Source organism: Salvelinus alpinus, chromosome 11 (assembly GCF_045679555.1).
Source record: "Salvelinus alpinus chromosome 11, SLU_Salpinus.1, whole genome shotgun sequence".
Lineage (NCBI taxonomy): Eukaryota > Metazoa > Chordata > Actinopteri > Salmoniformes > Salmonidae > Salvelinus > Salvelinus alpinus.
The window spans coordinates 40,845,075-40,869,216 of record NC_092096.1 but is presented as its reverse complement, the minus strand read 5'-3'; the positions used below and the strand labels follow the sequence as shown (position 1 = coordinate 40,869,216).

Genomic DNA, 24,142 nt, shown 5'->3' with positions numbered 1-24,142 from the left:
TATAGCCATATGCACAAACTGCAACATTCTCTGATAAACAGGTTTAGATGGCCACGTTGACAACTACAAAGCAGTTCCTCTTCCTCAAATGTGAAATCAGCTTCCAGGAAAAGCCAAGGGAACAGATTAAAAGAGCCAGATATCCATTTGGTTGACTAGTAATTGGTGTCTACTATTCTATTCATTGTGCACATCAGAGACTACATAACGACATACTTCAGCGCAACATGCTTCGTGTCTGAAGACTCGTCATAAACAATGATTGACCTGGTGATAAGTACTGTACTGAAGATCAAGAAATGCAAATTGAGACTTGTTCCATTAGTATTTATTGGGTTTCTCACATCCCCAATAGACCTAAAATACACTGAGTGTACAAAACATTAACACAATCTTTACATGACAGACTGACCAGGTGAAAGCGATGACACCTTATTGATGGCACTTGTTAAATATACTTCAAATCAGTGTAGATGAAGGGGAGGAGAGGGGTTAAAGAATGATTTGTAAGCCTTGAGATGTGGATTGTGTATGTGTGCCATTCAGAAGATGAACAGGCAAGACAGATTTAAATGCCTTTGAACGGGGTATGGCAGTAGGTGCCAGGCACGCCGGTTTGTGTCAAGAAATGCGACACTGCTGGGTTTTACACACCGTTTCCCCCCCCCATGTGTATCAGGAATGGTCCACCAACCAACTTGACAATTGTGGTAAGCATTGGAGTCAACATGAGCCAGCATCCGTGGAACACCTGACACCTTGTAGTCCATGCCCCGACAAATTGAGGCTGTTCTGAGGGCAAGGGGGTGACTCAATATTAGCAAGGGGTTCCTAATGTTTAGTATACACAGTGTATAACAAAATATCAGGCAATACGTGAGGGTTCGGGGGGTCCATAGGAAATGTTAACCAATTAGTGCATTTTCAAATAATACATCTCAATGTTAATGGACCACAAACAAAACAGGGCAACAAAGTCTACATCTCACATGACACTTCATTCCCTACATAGACACTCTGGCTAAAATTGGTGCACTGGCAAGCTTATATGGGGAATTAAGGCATCACTTGAGACAGACATGATTACTCATATTTACAAATACCAACCACTTGACAATTGGATAAATTAAGGATAGTAACAGTGATATTCAAGATCGCTAATAAAAAGAGCAGGTCGGACGCATTAAAACTCCCCGACGTCAACCCTCTTGTCTCTGAACTTGTTCCTGGCCTTTGTCCGAGCCTTGAACGCAGCTGCGTTGTAGAGATGCTGGAAAAGACAACCGCAATGTCAACACAATAAGAGACACGCCCTTTGTTTTGCACTGGAAGTATATCCATGCGAATGTCATGCCAATAACACATTAGAAATTTAAAAGGGATAAATAACTCAATGAGTCCATTTGGACTCCTAGACCATTTTAGATATTGTGCGTTTCAGCTACTGACTGATGGGTTGTACCATTGGATTCATCCAGTTCTTCTAGATCCGTTGGTCTGTGTGATTAACGGAGGGGTGGGGTGAGCTAGAGCCAAATGAGTCCAAATGGTTTGAGCTACAAAAATGACATTTATCAAAAACTCATGAACGCAAATGTTTATGGCAAATTGTTTTGTGATGCATTTGTAGACCTGGTTGTCCTGAAAATAAAAACATTTCATTGCGAGGCTAAATATAAAAGGGCTGGACAAATTTTGATAGATGAAAAGATGATTTTCGCTGGGGTCTCAAGAAAGTACACTTGTGACCTTTTCAAAACATTAGTCGGGTTAAATTAGCCATCCAAGAAAGAAAAGCATGCAGTCTAGTAAGGATAATTACCCTTTCGAAGCGGGAGATTTTCATGGACTTCAGTGTGGCCGCGTCAACCAACATGGGTGGTCCCAGTTCAAACACATCACGAATGAACTCATTGGCCTGTAGGTGGTAGTTCATACCAGAGCCCACAAACTCCCTGAAGGCATCGTATGTCCTCTTCCTCACCCAGCTGTCGATGGTCATGCGCTCGGTGCTGAAGCGGATTGTCTCAGTCTGAAAGTCCCTCTCCTAAAAACACACACACGCTCTCTGAGGCAAGGCTACACTGTTCTGGATACTCACAAGACAACAAAATGTGTAAACGTTACTGATAACTAAAGGGGTAGATTAGGTTGGCAATGGCAACCAGCTATCAACACAGGCACACAGAACTCACGCCATGAATCAGCCATGAGTCATCACATGAAATTCAAGTTCTATTCCCCACAGTGATCTACTATTGTATAATCTGTCCACTCACCTCCACAGACTTGAGCACATCCCTGAACACAGACCTCTGCTTCCTCTTGTCAGTCTTGGCACGGTGTTTGTTGCAGTCGGTGGCCAGAGAGTTCAGCTTTTCACAGAGGGGCTCCCAGTCATCATACTCAAACGCCTGAGAACATCCCATCAGAGCACAGGTCAGTCATTACTAAAGTGTTTACAGATTAACACGCTATGCTGGCACTGCATTTCAGTCAAATCCTATTTTAAATTCAGTACAGGATGGGGATGTGCACAGCTATATAAATATCCAAAACAGACATTAGTATTCAAATACTTGTGTGAGTATTCATTTGAGCAAAAACTTTATAGGTAGGTATATTTGAACTGAAAATACTTTTTCTAAATTAAAATATCCATGTGACATTGTTATACCATAACACTACAAATTATACATTTTACAATGTCGTTTATGAAGTGCCCCAATAAAACAAGCAAAACTGGAGCCTTCACCTGTAGCTTGTTGTTTGTGTTAGCCAATCAAAGCAGCTAAATGTTTAGCATATGCAGTGAGAGTTAACTATCGCAATGCAAAATGGAATAAAGTTACAGAATTATAAAAGTGACCGAAATGAGAAGGAGTAGGCTACAACGAGCAACTAACAGGAAGGCCATTTCAAAATGTTGCCTCAACTAGCTAGCTTTTCAAGGCTACTCCAGTCAAGACAGGCTGAGGCAAGGCTAACTGGAATAAATAACATTGCGACAAGTTAGCTAGTCTTGGCTGTAGCATCCCTATCTCTGCCGACGTCTGCTCGCTCAAATCTAACAGGCACCACCACAGCCTCTCCCATGCGCAGCAGTGCTCAGGTAAAAAAAAACATACATTAACAATCAAAAGTTTGGATACCTACTCATTCAAGGGTTTTAGTTTTTTTACATTGTAGAAAAAGAGAAGGCATTTTCTTCAAACAAAGATAAATGACATGCTAGAAACAGATGCACAGAGAGCCCTTTACTTTTATTGATGGACATGTTCTAAAAGCAAGTGATGTGAGTTAACTTCTAGGATAGGGGGCAGCATTTTCACGTTTGGATGAAAAGCATACCCAAATTCAACTGCCAGCTACTCATCCCCAGAAGATAAGATATGCATATTATTAGTAGATTTGGATAGAAAACACTGAAGTTTCTAAAACTGTTTAAATCATGTCTGAGTATAACAGAACTTATTTAGCAGGCAAAACCCCAAGGACAAGCCATTCAGATTTTTTTGTTGTTGAGGTCACTCTTTTCAATGGATTTTCATTGGGAATCCAGATTTCTAATTGACCTTCTTGCAGTTCCTACCGCTTCCACTGGATGTCAACAGTCTTGAGAAATTGGTTGAACGTTTTTCCTTTGTGTAATGAAGAAGTAGCCCTGTTCAGAACGAGAGTCGAGTGAAGTGTACTTTGTTTGAGGCGCGTAACCAGAAAGCATGCTACAGTTTGTTTTAATCCTGTATTGAACACAGATCATCCCATCCCGTCTTCAATTTTATTGATTATTTACATTAAAAAATACCTAAAGTTGTATTACAAAAGTAGTTTGAAATGTTTTGGCAAAGTTTACAGGTAACCTTTGAGATATTTTGTAGCCACGTTTGAGCAAGTTGGAACCGGTGTTTTTCTGGATCAAACGCGCCAAATATATGGACATTTTGGATATATATATATATATATATGGAATTAATCGAACAAAAAGGACCATTTGTGATGTTTATGGGACATATTGGCGTGCCAACAGAAGCTCGTCAAAAGGTAAGGCATGAATTATATTTTTATTTCTGCGTTTTGTGTCGCGCCTGCAGGGTTGAAATATGCTTCTCTTTGTTTACAATGTTGCTATCCTCAGAAAATAGCATAGTTTGCTTTCGCCGAAAAGCCTATTTGAATTCTGACATGTTGGCTGGATTCACAACCAGTGTAGCTTTAATTTGATATCTTTCATGTGTGATTTAATGAAAGTTTGATTTTTATAGTATTTTATTTTGAATTTTGCGCGCTGCATTTTCTCTGGCTTTTGGCCAAGTGAGACAGTAGCGTCCCGCCTAAACTCAGATTTTTGGATATAAATATGAACTTTACCGAACAAAACATACATGTATTGTGTAACATGAAGTCCTATGAGTGTCATCTGATGAAGATCAAAGGTTAGTGATTAATTTTAACTCTATTTCTGCTTTGTGTTACTCCTCTCTTTGGCTGGAAAAATGGCTGTGTTTTTCTGTGGCTATGTACTGACTTAACATAATCGCAAGGTGTGCTTTCGCCGTAAATCCTTTTTGAAATCAGACACTTGGCTGGATTAACGAGACGTTTCTTTAAAATGGTGTATAATACTTGTATTTTTGAGGAATTATAATTATGAGATTTGTTGTTTTGAATTTGGCACCCTGCAATTTCACTGGCTGTTGGTTAGGTGGGACGCTACTGTCCCACATGTCCCAGAGAAGTTAAGTGTGTTGTTTTTTAAGTCGGCTATAGGCGCTGGAGGGATAGTGTTTCTTCAGTAGACTACTTACTGTGTGTATGCGTGCCCTCGTGTGTGTGTGTGTGTGTGTGTGTGAATATATATACACACACAGTACATGTCAAAAGTTTAAACACACCTACTCATTGAAGGATTTCTTTATTTGTACTATTTTCTACATTATAGAACAGTGAAGACAAACTATGAAATAACACATGGAATCATGTAGTAACCAAAACAAGTGTTAAACAAATCAAAATATATTTTATATTCTTCAAAGTAACCACCCTTTGCACTTGACATTCTCTCAACCAGTTTCATGAGGTTGTCACCTGGAATGTATCTGAATTAACAGGTGTGACTTGTTAAAAGTTAATTTGTGGAATTTATTTCCTCCTGTTTGAGCCAATCAGTTGTGTTGTGACAAGGAAGGGGTGGTATACAGAAGACAGCCCTATTTGGTAAAAGACCAAGTCCATATTATGGCAAGAACAGCTCAAATAAGCAAAGAGAAACAACAGTCCATCCAGACATGAAGGTCAAGTCAATACGAAAAATTTGAGAAAAACTAAGTTTCTTCAAGTGCAGGTCGCAAAAACCATCAAGCGCTATGAAACTGGCTCTCATGAGGTCTGCCACAGGAAAGGAAGACCCAGAGTTAACTCTGCTTCAGAGGAAAAGTTAATTTAAGTTACCAGCCTCAGAAATTGCAGCCTTAAATAAATGCTACAGAGTTCAAGTAACACACAACATCAATTGTTCAGAGGAGACTGCGTGAATCAGGCCTTCATGGTTGAATTGCTGCAAAGAAACCACTACTAAAGGACACCAATAAGAAAAAGAGACTTCCTTGGGCCAAGAAACATGAACGGACATTAGACTGGTGGAAATCGGTCCTTTGGTCTGATGAGTCCAAATTAGAGATTTTGGGTTCTAACCGCCATGTCTTTGTGAGATGCAGAGTAGGTGAACAGATGATCTCCACATGTGTGGTTCCCACCGTGAAGCTCGGAGGTGTGATGTGTGGGGGTGCTTTGCTGGTGACCCTGTCTGTGATTTATTTAGAATTCAAGGCACACTAAACCAGCATGGCTACCAAAGCATTCTGCAGCAATACACCATCCCAACTGGTTTGCGCTTTGTGGGACTATCATTTGTTTTTCAACGGGCCAATGACCCAACACACCTCCAGGATGTGTAAGGGCTATTTGACCAAGAAGGAGAGTGATGAGTGCTGCATCAGATGACCTGGCCTCCACAATCACCCGACCCCAACCCAATTGAGATCATTTGGGATGAGTTGGACTGCAGACTGAAGGAAAAGCAGTAAACAAGTGCTCAGCACATGTAGGATCTCCTTCAAGACCTTTGGAAAAGCATTCCAGGTGAAGCTGGTTGAGAGAATGCCAAGAGTGTGCAAAGCTGTCATCAAGGCAAAGCGTGGCTACTTTGAAGAATCTAAAATACATTTTGATTAGTTTGACACTTGTTACTTCATGATTCCATGACTTCACTATTATGCTACAATGCAGAAAATAGTAAAAAATAATAATAAATGAGTAGGTTGGTCCAAACTTTTGACTGGTACTGTACATTATTTAGAATGTCCAGATATCCGAAAAACTCATGATGCTATTAGAAAAGTGAAATTTCAACCCCCCCCCATCCCCAGTACAAGGGGATTGAAAATCCAATGCAAGATTTGAACAGCACTTTCTAAATTAAATAAAATGATTCTCCTGAATTTAAATGGAACTGAGCCACAGACCAAAGAACAGGTGAGCACTTACAGGGTCCATGTCCCTAGCCAGCTCAAACAGCAGAGCGATGGTCTCTCCCGCTGCTATCCTCATGTTGACGTCGTCATTCTCCAACAACCGGGGTAGTTTGGGCAGGTGCCTGAAAGAAACATTTCAGTCAAAAACAAGTAGACTTTCAATTTTAGACTCCCTGTCACCATGATATTTCCTTTATCTACACCGGTAAGACAACTGGACAGGTAAGGACATCTCAAGCACACATTCACTATATTGTTTTGATCAGATGCATCCAATGACCTACAGGCTGAAGCGGCCTGAAAGTCGGGTCCCAGAGAGACTTCGACGTTCAAGTTAAAGTACTTGTGTGAGTACATACTTGCGTGTGACTGCTTTGACCTGGCTGCCTGTGCAGATTGTGAGCAGCAGGGCCCAGGAGAGGAGGGCATTGGTGTGGAGCAGGGTGGTCTGGGGGTTGAGAGAGGGGCGACTCCCATCCTCCTTCACATAGGAACGCATGAACAAACTCTCAAAGCTCGCCATGGTAGCATACACATCCTGGAGACCCAGAGAGAAAGGGGTTAATCATTTATGTTTAACAAGGGTGAGATTTGACTATGCAGACATTTGGACAGTAGTCTTGGTTTCTGTAGCTTGTGCCAAACGCTGAACAGAATAAAATTCTAAAACAGAATGCCAAATTTTTCAGCAAAACAAAGTATTTCCAAGCACACACTCAAGCATAGAGAATATCACATTGGAACGTCAAATACAGCCACATACCAGGATGTCATCTTCCACCACGAGAGTGCACAGGCCCAAACTTGTTGCGCACTATAAAAGAAAGAAAAGGCTTTCAGTAGAACAATAAAGGCCACTTATAGCAAACCAAATTTATTTTAAATTACAGGTTCCAGGCAGATACTCACCGCTTGTCTGGTTTGGATGTTGGCCGCTCCATCCAACAGAATGTTCTTGAAAATGGGTTTGAGGGTCTTGAACACCTCCTCGCTCTCAACGCCTGAGCCCAGCTGAATACACAGCAGACAGGCCAGGGAGGCTGCTGCACACTGCTCCTGTCCTTTACCTGAGAGAGGGATTGGATTTATTAGGATCCCCATTAGCAACAGCTAGTCTTACTGGGGTCTGACAAAAAACAAATACATTACAGACAAAAGATTTGACATGCATGAACATGTAGTGTGCGCGCATCAATCAGTTCCACATACATGTCAGTACATACACACAAGTAGGTCACATGGTGGAGAGGCGTTGTATTTGTTTCTTGAAACCAGGTTTACTGTTCGCTTGCGCAATATAAGATGGGAGTTCCATGCACTCATGGCTCTGTATAATACTGTACATTACCTTGAATTTGTTCTGGACCTGGGGACTGAAAATACCCTTGGAGGCATGTCTGGTGGGGTAAGTGTGAGTAAATTGAAAATAATTTGGAATTTCCAACACATTATTATTATTTTTTAAACGAGTGACGCAGTCAGTCTTTCCTCAACTCGTAGCCAAGAGAGACTGGCATGCGGTGTCCCTAAATCGGGTCAGTTGTTGCTCAATATGCAATTAGGTGACTAGAATGACGTTGTAAACAGCCAACTTTCCGGGACATAGACATATCTTATATGGGCAGAATGCAGTTAAACTAACAATAATTTAATCTGTCTCCAATTTACAGTAGCCACTAGTGAAAAAATACCATGCCATTGTTTGAGGATAGTGACAACAAAACACTTATCACAGCACTTGGTTTGATACATTGACCTCTAAAGGTAAATAATGTACTTACATTCAGTAATCTTGCTCTGATTTGTCATCCTGGGGGTCCCAGAGATAAAAATGTAGCGTAGTTTTGTTTGATAAAATCTATTTTTAATATTCAAATGTAGGAACTGGGTTCTACAGTTTGACCCCAATGCCATCTCTGGCTCCACTCCCACCCCGCCATCTAGATGTGTGAAGGTTAGTGTCTTTTCTGTAGGGAAGCTAATGATCCATCTTGTATGACATTCCTAGGAGTTCGTAAACATACATTTTTTATTACCATAGCATTTCTGTATGATCTCTAGTTATGTACTCGAAAATGTATAAATTGACCAATTCGGCACATTTGGGCAAACTCCTGGCAGACTTGATACAAAATATTGTGTAGTGATGTAATTCTTCACTGGATCTGTCTGAAATTTTGCACACATTGCTGCCATCTTGTGTACAACATCTAAATTACACCTAGAATACTACATCACTGTCTGGCCTTTCTCTTGCATTTCAAAGAGGCTTACCAGAGCTAATGTGTTATATTCTCCTACATCAATTTCACATTTCCAAAAATTTCAGTATTTCCTTTCAAATGGTATCAAGAATATGCATATCCTTGCTTCAGGTCCTGAGCTACAGGCAGTTAAATTTTTTTTTTTTTTAAATGTAACAATTTGCTAAGCCCTCGCAGCAAGCTGATAGGTCTGCGTTGCCACTCTTGGGTACCGGAATGACTTTGCCTTCCCTCCAGGCCTGAGGACAAAGACTTTACTCTAGGCTCAGATTAAAGATGACAGATGTGAGTGGCTAGAGTCAACTACCATTATCAGTAACTTTAAGGGGTTATAGTAACTGCTGAACACTCAATACCTCCAACCTGGGTCTGTATTGGTATTCGTTGAATATGAAGCGTGACTTGGTGAAAGACTGAAAGCCTGTAGTAGCGAACCTTTCTTGAGACAGCGCTCAATGCTGTCGGTGATGGTCATCCTCCTGTCTGAAATGAACTCGTACAGGATCCTAGTTGCCATGGCAGCCTTCAGCCCGTCCAGAGCTCCTTGTCTGGTCTTGGCACTGTCAATGAGGTAGGAGAACAGTAAAGATGTAGGCCTAGTGTTTGCAGTAGCTTATGTAACAGCTACACAATTCAGTTTTCAGCAGCAATCTTATGAATGGAAAGGGTGACGTCTTGTTGCATTGTGTTCATTAGTTAACATGATGGTTCTGTCGATCCAGTTCTAGGCCTATGATGTGATCTGGTTCCACATCTTCTGAACACAATACAGCTAACAGAAATAGCAGGTAGATCAATTTCCCCCACAATGGTTTAGACTTGCCTCTTATCCACAGTGCTGTCAATGAAAACATTCAGCTTGTACTGTAAATCTTCCTGGGCTGTCTCCTCAGCTGCCTCCCCTCCTACAGATAGGAAGATGAATACAAAACACCATGAGAAATACAGAATTGTACGATGCTATTCCCCTAGTAGATCGTATTCTTTGAAACCATTTAAGATAGAAACATAAAAAGGCTGTTTGACATTTATCACAACTTCACAGGTTACAGTACTTTTTTATTTTTTTACTTGGACTTTGTTGCTTTATAAATGGGACACAGGCAAGCATGTGTACACAGAATCACATACCTTCGTCTGCCACACTCATGGCATCACTGAAGCTGCTGCAGTGGCTGAGGGTCTCGATGGAGGCATCCTCATCGCTGAAAGGTTGCACAGCTCCATGAGCCCCCCCTGAAACAATTACATGACCACCCCCCCCCCAAAAACAAAATCATACATAGTCATGGTACAATGTGTGTATTCTACTCTGGGGGTTTAACTTGTACACATCCATGCAAGCACAATGTAGAACTTTAAGCCATATAGCTACTCTTATGGGATATGCACTTGATCTTCTCTAATATCCTCTCCCTCTTTCACACCTTGGATTTTCAGATTCCACCTGCGAGTACCTTTGAAGTTCAGCTACATTCTCACACAACTCATTATTTTTGGATTGCATTTTCTTCAACTCATTCTCTAGGAATGTTATCCTTTCCTTGTTCTCGCTCACAATTTTGTGTAGTTGATTGACAGTTTCAGACAAATTATCGATCTTCTTTGATGTTTCTTCTGTAGCCCGCTCTATGATGGACACTTTGGAGAGCGTGGCGTCTTGTTTAGTAGATAGGGACTGGATTGCAGAGAAAAGTTCCGACATGAAAATGTCTTCTTTTACTTTTTTTCACCGGTGGATTTTTAGTTGGGGTCTGAGGTAAAGAGGTTGCAAGGATTTCATCCTGGTCAGTTTTGTTCTTTCTCTTGCTTGAGTTCGCGGCTTCTTGTGTATCCATGCTGCTCTGGTTCTCGTTGTGGCTAGCTAGCATGTCAGCCGTCTTCTGCGAGACTTGGATATTTCGTCTACCTTTATCTTTCTGTTGTGTTCTTCCTATTCAACTTGACAAAAACTAACTCTAAACTTATCCCATGTCCATAAAAAAAAGTTATAGTTAGTTTCTTTCAATATTAATCGCCAATATTTGACTGTTAACCACCTAACCCTCAATATTGCTTTGAAGAGCGAGAAAACAGACCCTCTCACAGCGACGCCATCTTGGCCTCCATCCTGTATTCTGATTAAGTCAACAATACCTCTAAGCATATCTGACGTCATGTATTTGATATCTTTATGTGAAGGTTAATTTCTATATTGACATCAGTTCATTGTGTCTGAGGACGGTTCACTGACGGGTTTTCAACGGATAGATTAGATTAGTTTAACAGTTACAGAGCAGCTACAGTAGCCTATCAGAACAGCTACAGTATTAGAGGCGCAGACCCTTAATTAACGGGCTACACATAATGGCTTACGACAGCCAGGTAAGGTTAATTTTAGCCTACGTTTAACGAGCTTTAGAGTTTTCCTAATTCCATCTTGTTCTAATAGCAAGTCTGCCTTAAGTGCAGAAACCGTGGTTGATATTAGAAAATAAGTATGATTGGAAGTTTAGGCAAGTAATTCAATTGGGTAATTGTTGTGGGATGTTAGCATACCATACTGCGCGTGTAGCATTAGTGCCATGGAGGGTTGTGCAGGCCGGCAGGTTGCTACAGTTTCCTAGTAGCATGTATGCTTTAGGGATCAGATCTGGCTGACTTTTTCACCTGAACTGCTCATTGGCTGTCCATAATGAGCCCAGCAAGCAGGATGTGTAGCTGGGTTCTGCAACAACTAGCTCCCAGAGCAATTACAAATAACTATTCTTGTTTTAATAGCGTCATTACGACTAGCAACATGACAGTCAGTCACCTCAGTAGAAACGCTATGTGTTGGATTCGTCCATGTCTTGCTAAATTACCTAGCTACCATAACAGCTGTGGAGAATTTATACTGCAGTTTTAAGGGATCTCTCTGAAGGTTTTAGATGATACAGTGGTGCTTCGTTCTCTGGATGAAGAATCATACATCTCGGCTTGGCTTCATTGCATTATTGTTTGGGAAACGTTGACATGCCATTTGTGTTGACGGATGGATGAAAATAATGTAATTATAGTATCTTTATACATAGGCTAGCAGGAAAATCCGCATGAGATACCCATAGAACTGAGCCCTGCTCCATTTCAGCACCATGCCGCGGTTTCAGGTGCTACCCAGACTCGAAACATTTCAGCACCATGCCACGGTCCCCTGACGCCTAGAAACGTGTCAGCACTATGCAGCGGACAATAGTGCTGAAATAGTTAAATCCCCCTAGAACGTCATTGATTTTAAATTATTGTAAGTGCAAGTGGTTATAATTTATTGCATGTCCTAGTTTTGCAGCTTTGCAACCTCAGAATTATAGCTAATGGATTGCAGCGAGTTACGTGTTTGTGCATAGTGATGAATGAGGATGCTTGATAAACCATAAATGAAACGCAACAACGTGCACTTACAAAAATGTTCGTTTGGCAGAACTTTGACAAGCTATGATCTGTTTTCTAATGACATTGACAATTCATATAGACATTAGACTTAGGCCTAATTGTGACATCATGTGTGTATGACATCTTTGAAGAATGCCCTGGCTTCAGCCAATCGGAATCGAGTATTCAACAATGCTTTGGCATAATTCAAGGACGTTCATATTCACTTCAGTTGTCTGCCGATGGTTCACTGACGTTTTTTCAAAGGAGTTATTAGTATTACCTCTAAACAGCCTACAACAATAAGCTACACATCATGTCAGACGACAGCAAGGTATGGTTCATTTAGCCTATTTTGAGTTTAGAGGAGAAATTACTAACAATATAGTAGGTCACTACCACAGCAATAGGTCTCACTGGTTTGATCCATGGACTGAAATCTGACCACTATTGCCGTTTTGTTTAAAATAGGAGCGAATAAGTTGTTTCATAAACCTAGGACTGATATTGACCTCTCATTTATCCACCAGAACGTGAAATGTGAGGATCACCCGGATGACCAAAATAAAGTTGTGGAGAATATAACGCTGGGAAAGTCCCCCTCTGTACGCTCATGTCCAGGGACTCCAGGCCCCACTTTGCCACAGTCTTTCACAACAACGTTTACAAAGTTCTAAAAGTTCCCAAAGCAGATAAAGAGCTCAGATAACAGGGTCGGCCTGTTTTTTGTGCTACCTTCTAGTATTTCCACCGACCTGGTGCGTGTTTTTATATAGTTCCTTTTCCTGTTGGTCTGTCTCCCTTTGGAGGTACCACTGCCACAGCTGCGTTTTACGTCTCCCTTTTTTGAGGCTCTGTTAGAGCAGTGGACTGACGTGATGGGCTAGATAAGAGTCCCCACTCGTGTTATATAAGCATTTTATTTTATGCGAGCTTATACTGAAAGTTGTTCTTTATGACTGAATTCATTTTATTTTAGTGTGTATTAGTACATTTTGGATGTCAGGCATATTTCGTTTTTGTACTTTTATGCCCTTTTTTTTTGCGTATTAAGAATGGTCATTATTTAGAATGTGTTATTTTTTTATTCACTGATGTGTGTAATAATTTTGTTATTTGCCAAAGCAAAGTGTAGTTAGTATAACTACTAGTGTTACAGCTGCAAGTGTCAGGTTAATGTAGCACACCTGAAATGTCCTTTGAGAGAAGCGGAATATGATAATCTGCAAAAAGATTTTTCCCAACAAGCCATTGCAACTTGTAGCAGTGCGTTATTTTAAGCATTAGCGTAATGACCTACCACCAAATATCCGTGGTTTAGGACCCTGTATTGACATACAGAAAACACTTAGGCATCTTTTGGAGTTGTTAAAGTCATGCCAATTTAGCATCATTGCTTTGTACTCCACCACACAGGAAGTTACATCATGAATTTGTAGCCTTTTTTGCACCTCAAAAAGTGGCCTTTGCACATGTCACAACAGCAACATATTAGAATTCAACAATGTATTATGACCCAACATTTTTTATTTTTTTGCTTGCGGTTACTTCCCCATCATTTAATTTGGGGGACATAGCTGTGAAAGACTACACCACTCTGTGGACTCCACTTTACACTCGATAGCACTGGTGTGCTCTACCCACTTAAAACCACTGTCCCCTTTTGTTCATGCAGCTGTGAAAGTCCCTTTGCCACTCTGATGAGGTCAAGGGTCAAACAGGAGAGTGCTCCGCTTAACCGGAGTGTCCTTCTCATTATCTCTGTGACTCACTCTGCCTTTTACCAGTGTGGCATTGAAGTTACTTAAAACAACCCCAGTTTAAAAGCTACAGTATTGTTGGGTACAAATCATCTCACCAATACAGGTGAGGCTTTTTAGCAATAAGCATAGTTAGTTACTCATAAAGACTGTTTAAGGTTTATACATTTTATACAACATTCATCAATTGTAATAGTATCAAGCGGCGGTTTCAATTAAATGCAAGGTGAAAGCTAGAAGTTTATTTCAATGTATTCTGCTATTTCATGAATAGCACAGCAGATGCTTATGGTGTTTTATGCTAAGTTTATTTTTGGTTATGTCCAAGATATACAGTAAGGTACTGAAGTGATCTTGAAAGCAAAGTGCCCATTTTTAGTGGTGGGGCGGTGACCACCCAACCTGAAATATCCCCCCCCCCTTAAAAAGATTTAGATGCACTATTGTAAAGTGGCTGTTCCACTGGATGTCATAAGGTGAATGCACCAATTTGTAAGTCGCTCTGGATAAGAGCGTCTGCTAAATGACTTAAATGTAAATGTAAATATTCGCTCCCCTCAAAGTCAAGGGGTCCCTAGCTCCTTAAGTGGGTAGCTGGCCAGGCAGTGACAGAATCTAAACCCAGCTGGTGCAGTTTATTATGATAAGACTGTTGCCATCTGAGAGGAAGGGCCACACTGTCTGCTCTGCTGTGTGTAAACGTGACCATGTTCACGTGGCAATCCATTGCTTCCTTCTCAGACCATAGCACTGAACAGACAATTCTGGGAAAAAAAAGGCATTTGTCACAGTATAGCTTCCATCCCTCTCCTCGCCCCTACCTGGGCTCGAACCAGGGACCCTCTGCAACGGCGCAAATAACCGGCGCAAATAACTGTTCGATTTGAGATGGGCGCTCCTCCCTCGCCGTTATTGCCTGTTAACGTCACGGGAAATAGGCCGGTGCCCTGCGGCTCAGCATAATCGAATCCGCCCATTATTTGACTTGATTGGCTGCCGACCTCAATCAAATGTTGTGGCGTCCTTCCAACCAATGTTAGTGTACTGAAACAACCCATCCCTTTGCAGGAAGGGAGTCCAAGAGAACTTGCTAAAAACTAACACACACGACCAATCACTGGCAAGCTGACGTTAGTTGCTAGGTAACAAATTCGTTTCAAAAGTCAACCTAAAAATAATGTAATCGCAGTATCGGGTGTCATTTCTATAATCACAATACTTATACAATAATGTCGGCAAACAATATGATATTGATTGTTGAAGTTAATAACAATTATTTTAAGAGAAAGCGAGAGTTCTTTGTCTGAAAGCTCTTGGCCTGATGTCAACATAGGCAATGATGCCACTTTTGTAGTCCTGTCAGACATTACTTGTCGTTGATCTCAACACGCTTTAAGAATTTCCGGCGCCGAAAAGAGATGGCTGCCTCGCTTCGTGTTCCTTGGAAAATATGCAGTATTTTGTTTTTTTACGTGTTATTTCTTACATCGGTACCCCGGGTAATCTTAGGTTTCATTACATACAGTCGGGAGGAACTACTGAATATACGATTAACGTCAACTCATCATCGTTCCTACCAGGAATATGACTTTCCCGAAACGGATCCAGTGTTTTGCCTTCCACACAATACAATGGATCTGATCCCAGCCGGCGACCCTGTGCGACGCCGAAAAAGGGGAAAACGTGGCGGTCTCGTGGTCAGGCTTCGGAGACGGGCACATCGCGCTCCACTCCCTAGCATACTACTCGCCAATGTCCAGTCTCTTGACAATAAGGTTGATGAAATCCGAGCACGGGTAGCATTCCAGAGAGACATCAGGGATTGCAACGTGCTCTGCTTCACGGAAACATGGCTAACTCAAGGGACGCTAACGGAGTCGGTGCAGCCAGCTGGTTTCTTCATGCATCGCGCCGACAGAAACAAACATCTTTCCGGTAAGAAGAGGGGCGGGGGGGTATGCCTTATGATTAACGAGAAGTGGTGTGATCATCATAACAACACACAAGAACTCAAGTCGTTCTGTTCACCTGATCTAGAACTCCTCACAATCAAATGTCGACCGCATTATCTACCAAGGGAATTCTCGTCAATCATAATCACAGCCGTATACATTCCCCCCCAAGCAGACACATCGATGGCCCTGAACGAACTTTATCTGACTCTTTGTAAACTGGAAACCACACACCCTGAGGCTGCATTCATCGTAGCTGGGGATTTTAACAAGGCTAATCTAAAAACAAAACTCCCTAAATTCTATCAGCATATCGATTGTGCTACCAGGGCTGGAAAAACACTAGACCATTGTTATACTAATTTCCGCGACGCTTATAAGGCCCTCCCCCGCCCCCCTTTCGGAAAAGCTGACCACGACTCCATTTTGTTGATTCCAGCCTACAAACAAAAACTCAAACAACAAGCTCCCGCGCTCAGGTCTGTTCAACGCTGGTCCGACCAATCTGAATCCACGCTTCAAGACTGCTTCGATCACGCGGATTGGAATATGTTCCGCATCGCGTCCAACAACAATATTGACGAATATGCTGATTCGGTGAGCGAGTTCATTAGGAAGTGCATTGACGATGTCGTACCCACAGCAACGATAAAAACATTCCCAAACCAGAAACCGTGGATTGACGGCAGCATTCGCGTGAAACTGAAAGCGCGAACCACTGCTTTTAACCAGGGCAAGGTGACCGGAAGCATGACCGAATACAAACAGTGTAGCTATTCTCTCCGCAAGGCAATCAAACAGGCTAAGTCTCAGTACAGAGACAAAATCGAGTCGAAATTCAACAGCTCAGACACAAGAGGTATGTGGCAGGGTCTACAGTCAATCACGGATTACAAAAAGAAAACCAGCCCCGTCGAGGACCAGGATGTCTTGCTCCCAGACAGGCTAAACAACTTTTTTGCCCGCTTTGAGGACAATACAGTGCCACTGACACGGCCCCCTACCAAAACCTGCGGGCTCTCCTTCACTGCAGCCGAGGTGAGTAAAACATTTAAACGTGTTAACCCTCGCAAGGCTGCAGGCCCAGACGGCATTCCCAGCCGCGTCCTCAGAGCATGCGCAGACCAGCTGGCTGGTGTGTTTACGGACATATTCAATCAATCCTTATCCCAGTCTGCTGTTCCCACATGCTTCAAGAGGGCCACCATTGTTCCTGTTCCCAAGAAAGCTAAGGTAACTGAGCTAAACGACTACCGCCCCGTAGCACTCACTTCCGTCATCATGAAGTGCTTTGAGAGACTAGTCAAGGACCATATCACCTCCACCCTACCGGACACCCTAGACCCACTCCAATTTGCTTACCGACCCAATAGGTCCACAGACGACGCAATCGCAACCACACTGCACACTGCCCTAACCCATCTGGACAAGAGGAATACCCATGTGAGAATGCTGTTCATCGATTACAGCTCAGCATTTAACACCATAGTACCCTCCAAACTCGTCATCAAGCTCGAGACCCTGGGTCTCGACCCCGCCCTGTGCAACTGGGTCCTGGACTTCCTGACGGGCCGCCCCCAGGTGGTGAGGGTAGGTAACAACATCTCCACCCCGCTGATCCTCAACACTGGGGCCCCACAAGGGTGCGTTCTGAGCCCTCTCCTGTACTCCCTGTTCACCCACGACTGCGTGGCCATGCACGCCTCCAACTCAATCATCAAGTTTGCGGATGACACTACAGTGGTAGGCTTGATCACCAACAACGACGAGACGGCCTACAGGGAGGAGGTGAGGGCCCTCGGAGTGTGGTGTCAGGAAAATAACCTCATACTCAACGTCAACAAAACAAAGGAGATGATTGTGGACTTCAGGAAACAGCAGAGGGAGCACCCCCCTATCCACATCGACGGGTCAGTAGTGGAGAAGGTGGAAAGTTTTAAGTTCCTCGGTGTACACATCACGGACAAACTGAACTGGTCCACCCACACAGACAGCGTTGTGAAGAAGGCGCAGCAGCGCCTCTTCAACCTCAGGAGGCTGAAGAAATTCGGCTTGTCACCAAAAGCACTCACAAACTTCTACAGATGCACAATCGAGAGCATCCTGTCGGGCTGTATCACCGCCTGGTACGGCAACTGCTCCGCCCACAACCGTAAGGCTCTCCAGAGGGTAGTGAGGTCTGCAGAACGCATCACCAGGGGCAAACTACCTGCCCTCCAGGACACCTACACCACCCGATGTCACAGGAAGGCCATAAAGATCATCAAGGACAACAACCACCCAAGCCACTGCCTGTTCACCCCGCTATCATCCAGAAGGCGAGGTCAGTACAGGTGCATCAAAGCAGGGACCGAGAGACTGAAAAACAGCTTCTATCTCAAGGCCATCAGACTGTTAAACAGCCACCACTAACATTTAGCGGCCGCTGCCAACATACTGACTCAACTCCAGCCACTTTAAAAATGGGAATTGATGGAAATTATGTAAAAATGTACCACTAGCCACTTTAAGCAATGCCACTTAATACAATGTTTACATACCCTACATTACCCATCTCATATGTATATATACTGTACTCTATATCATCTACTGCATCTTGCCATCTTTATGCAATACATGTACCACTAGCCACTTTAAACTATGCCACTTTATGTTTACATACCCTACAGTACTCATCTCATATGTATATACCGTACTCTATACCATCTACTGCATCTGCCATGCCGTTCTGTACCACCACTCATTCATATATCTTTATGTACATATTCTTTATCCCTTTACACTTGTGTGTGTGTGTAAGGTAGTAGTGTGGAATTGTTAGGTTAGATTACTGTTGGTTATTACTGCATTGTCGGAACTAGAAGCACAAGCATTTCGCTACACTCGCATTAACATCTGCTAACCATGTGTATGTGACTAATAAAATTTGATTTGATTTGAATACACATAACTACAACTCCTACAATGCATAAAACTCAAACCACAAGAGAGGGCCAAAAACAACCCGGTCTGTAGCGATTTACTTACCCCTGGAACTCCTCTTCTTGGACCTTGGCATTTTCGTGCAGAAATATGAAAATATGAGCTAAAATAAATCAGCCGACACACGACCAGTTTTTATTAAACTGTCTCATAAATTGACAATCTTTCCGTGGCACGGTAGAGAGAAAAGAATTAAAAGCAATCCTGGAGAAAGACTGTGGGCGAAGAAGATACATTTTCCCTCAAAAAAAAATTGGGCTGCGTTAATGTCGCGAGGTTCTAAGTATTTATACGACCAACGTCACATGATCAAACATGGGTTTACCCCCTACACCAACGACCAATCATGTTGCATAAGTGTATGACGCATTGTGATTGGCATCTCTTTGCTGTCTGTGGGTCATGTTCTCTGTGGTCATGTTCTTTGACAGCCACATGAGGGTGCTGCTACCCTGTCCACAAAAGCCCTGCTGCTATTCGTTGCTATTCGGAATCCTTTGGACGTCCAATTCTGACGTCACCATATCGAAGTTGAAAATGGTTAAGGTTATGGTTACTAAGGTTAGGTAATAGTTAAGGTTAGGGTTTATAATGAATAATGGTAAAACATTAAATAGGGTTTAGGGTAGGGATGTCCCAAGGATGCCAGATAGCACTAACCCTGCTGTATCACTGGCCTAAAATACACAGTGGTGAGGTCTTCTGACTGGGTGGACAATGACGTATATAAAGCAGTGGAGGCTGCTGATGAGAGGATGGCTAATAATAATGTCTGGAAGGAGCCAATGGAATGGGATCAAACACATGGTAAACATGTTTCCAAGATGGCGTAGCAGTCGGATGTCTGTTTGTCTTGTCCTGTCCCGTGCATATACAGTTGAAGTCAGAAGTTTACATACACCTTAGCCAAATACATTTAAACTCAGTTTTTTACAATTCCTGACATTTAATCCTAGTAAAAATGCCTTGTCTTAGGTCAGTTAGGATCACCACTTTATTTTAAGAATGTGAAATGTCAGAATAATAGTAGAGAGAATTATTTATTTCAGCTTTTATTTCTTTCATCACATTCCCAGTGGGTCAGAGGTTTACATACACTCAATTAGTATTTGGTAGCATTGCCTTTAAATTGTTTAACTTGCGTCAAACATTTCAGGTAGCCTTCCACAAGCTTCCCACAATAAGTTGGGTGAATTTTGTCCCATTCCTCCTGACAGAGCTGGTGTAACCGAGTCAGGTTTGTAGGCCTCCTTGCTCGCACACGCTTTTTCAGTTCTGCCCACATATTTTCTATAGGATTAGGTCAGGGCTTTGTGATGGCTTTGTGTTTATACTTGCGTACTATTGTTTGTACAGATGAACGTGGTTCCTTCAGGTGTTTGGAAATTGCTCCCTAGGATGAACCAGACTTGTGGAAGTCTCCCCCCAAAAAATCTGGGGTCTTGACTGATTTCTTTTGATTTTCCCATGATGTCAAGCAAAGAGGCACTGAGTCTGATGGTAGGCCTTGAAATACATCCACAGGTACACCTTCAATTGACTCAAATGATGTCAATTAGCCTATCAGAAGCTTCTAAAGCCATGACATAATTTTCTGGAATTTTCCGTATCTTATCTTCGTATATATTTCATATATATTTTTTATATATTTCATCTCAATTTTCATCTACGGACTGAACATACTCTCCTGCAACCACCCCCCCCACCCAATGTGGTACGGATCTGCTATTTTCTTTTTATACTTTAGAACCGGAACCCCCATCAGAAGCTAGCCAGCTAACTAGCTACTAGCTAGTGGTCAGTTAGCCACTGCTAGCAGTCATCACCATTAACTTGGACATCAGCCAGCCTCAGCCCGGTCAATTCCTGCCAATCTGCACAGCGCGATATCAACCCAGAGCATATCGGACTGCTCTTTCTCTACCACATCTCCGGATTCCTACCGCAAGCTCTGAACCTCTACACCGGATCATCGCAGCTAGCTAGCTGCTATCCGAGTGGCTACTCCTGGCTAACGTCTCTGTCCCGAAGCAAGCACCAGTTACCCTGGAGCTAGCCTGGAGCTAGGCCCATCTCCTGGCCAGCCGAAGAGGTCCATCAGCCAATTCTTGGGCTACAATATCTCTCTTGCCAATTGGCCTGGACTCTTCACTGCCGACATGGAGCCCCGCCGATCCATCACGACTGGTCTGCCGGACGTAACCGTCAGAGGGGGTTTCAACAGGCTCTTAAATGGAGCGGCCAACAGGCTTAAATGGTGCCTCTAGAGACAAAACCTTTCTCATCGTCACTCAATGCCTAGGTTTCCTCCACTGTACTCACATCCTACCATACCATTGTCTGTACATTATGCCTGGAATCTATTCTCCCGCACCCATAAATCTGCTCTTTTTACTCTCTGTTCCGAACGCAGTAGACGACCAGTTCTTATAGCCTTTAGCCGTACCCTTATCCTACTCCTCCTCTGGTGTTGTAGAGGTTAACCCAGGCCCTGCAGCCCCCAGCACCACTCGCATTCCCCAGGCGCTCTCATTTGTTGACTTCTGTAACCGTAAAAGCCTTGGTTTCATGCATGTTAACATTAGAAGCCTCCTCCCTAAGTTTGTTTTATTCACTGCTTTAGCACACTCCGCCAACCGATGTCCGAGCCGTGTCTGAATCCTGGCTTAGGAAGGCCACCACAAATCCTGAAATGTCCATCCCTATCTATAACTTTTTCCAACAAGATAGAACTGCCAAAGGGGGCGGAGTTGCAATCTAGTGCAAAGATAGCCTGCAGAGTTCTGTCATACTATCCAGGTCTGTGCCCAATCAATTCGAGCTTCTACTTTAAAAAAAAACACCTTTCCAGAAACAAGTCTCTCACAGTTGCCGCTTGTTATAGACCTCCTCAGCCCCTAGCTGTGCCCTGGACATCATATGTGAATTGATTGCCCCCCCCATCTATTTTCAGAGTTCGTACTGTTAGGTGGCCTATGCTTAACACCCCGGCAGTCCTACAATCTAAGCTAGATGACCTCAATCTCACACAAATGATCAAGGAACCTACCAGGTACAACCCTAAATCCGTAACCATGCGCACCCTCTTAGATATCATCCTGACCAACCTGCCCTCTAAATACACCTTGCTGTCTTCAACCAGGATCTCAGCGATGCCTCACTGCCTGCGTCCGTAATGAGTCCATGGTCAAACGACCACCCCTCATCATTGTCAAACGCTCACTAAAACACTTCAGCGAGCAAGCCTTTCTAATTGACCTGGCCCGGGCATCCTGGAAGGATATTGACCTCATCCCATCAGTAGAGGATGCCTGGTTGCTCTTTAAAAGTGCTTTCCTCACCATCTTAAATAAGCATGCCCCATTCAAAAAATGTAGAACTAAGAACAGATATAGCCCTTGGTTCACCCCAGACTTGACTGCCCTTGACCAGCACAAAAACATCCTGTGGCGTTCTGCATTAACATCGAATAGCCCCCGTGATATGCAACTTTTCAGGGAAGTCAGGAACCAATATACTCAGTCAATTAGGAAAGCTAAGGCTAGCTTTTTCAAACTGAAATTTGCATCCTGTAGCACTAATTCTAAAAAGTTTTGGGACCCCGTAAAGTCCATGGAGAATAAGAGCACCTCCTCCCAGTTGCCCACTGCACTGAGGATAGGAAACACTGTCACCACCGATAAATCTACGATAATCGATCATTTCAATATCAATGATGTCGCTCTTGCTGCTGGTGATTCACTGATCCACCTCTACGCAGAAGACACCATTCTGTATACATCTGGCCCTTCTTTGGACACTGTGCTAACAAACCTCCAAACGAGCTTCAATGCCATACAACACTCCTTCTGTGGCCCACAACTGCTTTAAAATGCTAGTAAAACTAAGTGCATGCTCTTCAACCGATTTTTGCCCGCACACTCCCGCCCGACTAGCATCACTACTCTGGACGGTTCTGACTTAGAATATGTGGACAACTACAAATACCTAGGTGTCTGGTTAGAGAGACCCTGCTGAAGATTGAGACCCCAGCTACATGGGCAAAGAAATGCTAGTGAAGAAACCTGAGATCTATGAGCAGATGACCACAGGAGGTTGGTGGCACCTTTATTTTGGAGGATGGGCTTGTAGTATTGGCTGGAGTGGTATTAGTGGAATGGTATCAAATACATCAAACACATGTATTTTTATTTTACCTTTATTTAACCAGGTAGGCCAGTTGAGAACAAGTTCTCATTTACCATTTACAACTGCGACCTGGCCAAGATAAAGCAAAGCAGTGCAACAAACAACACAGAGTTACACATAAACAAACGTAACACACAATAACGCAATAGAAGAATCTATGTACAGTGTGTGCAAATGTAGAAGAGTAGAGAGGTAAGGCAATAAATAGTCCATAGAGGCAAAATAATTACAATTTAGCATTAACACTGGAGTGACAGATGTGCAGATGATGATGTGCAAGTAGAGATACTGGGGTGCAAAAGAGCAAGAGGATAAGTAACAATATGGGGATGAGGTAGTTGGGTGTGCTATTTACGGATTGGCTGTGTACAGGTACAGTGATCGGTAAGCTACTCTGACAGCTGATGCTTAAAGTTAGAGAGGGAGATTTAAGACTCCAGCTACAGAGATTTTTGCAATTCGTTCCAGCAGAGAACTGGAAGGAAATGCGGCCAAAGTAAGTGTTGGCTTTGGGGATGACCAGTGAAATATACCGGCTTGAGCGCGTGCTACGGGTGGGTGTTGCTATGGTGACCAGTGAGCTGAGATAAGGCGGGGCTATACCTAGCAAAGACTTATAAATGACCTGGAGCCAGTGGTTTGGCGACGAATATGTAGTGAGGGCCAGCCAACGAGAGTATACAGGTCGCAGTGGTGGGTAATATATGGGGCTTTGGTGACAAAACGAATGGCACTGTTATAGACTACATCCAGTTTGCTGAGTAGAGTGTTGGAGGCTATTTTGTAAATGACATTGCCAAAGTCAAGGATCGGTAGGATAGTCCGTTTTACGAGGGTATGTTAGACAGCATGAGTGAAGGAGGCTTTGTTGTGAAATAGTAAGCCGATTCTAAATTTAATTTGGGATTAGAGATGCTTAATGTGAGTCTGGAAGGAGAGTTTACAGTCTAACCCTTCAGGAGGGTCTCTGGAGTGAGCATCTTCCCGTGGACTTTGGAAGCTGCGCCAGTGCCTGATTGGCAGTGGAGACAGTCACCACGCGGGAGTCGAGGAGGCTCCTCATCATCGCGCCG

At 43.0% G+C, this 24,142-nt stretch overlaps 1 protein-coding gene across 1 annotated transcript; it reads right to left on the bottom strand.

The window, feature by feature from the left end:
• Nucleotides 1-311: 311 nt before the first annotated feature.
• On the bottom strand, nucleotides 312-19,143 carry LOC139534165 (interferon-related developmental regulator 1-like). The gene is made up of 11 exons (XM_071333007.1): nucleotides 18,927-19,143; nucleotides 9,929-10,033; nucleotides 9,621-9,702; nucleotides 9,233-9,357; nucleotides 7,443-7,600; nucleotides 7,297-7,347; nucleotides 6,893-7,071; nucleotides 6,547-6,655; nucleotides 2,280-2,414; nucleotides 1,823-2,047; nucleotides 312-1,270 (listed from the first exon to the last, which is right to left on the bottom strand). The coding sequence occupies exons 1-11, from the start codon at nucleotides 18,955-18,957 to the stop codon at nucleotides 1,184-1,186; spliced, it is 1,287 nt and encodes a 428-aa protein (XP_071189108.1). The 5' UTR covers nucleotides 18,958-19,143; the 3' UTR covers nucleotides 312-1,183.
• Between the last annotated feature and the right edge of the window lie 4,999 nt (nucleotides 19,144-24,142).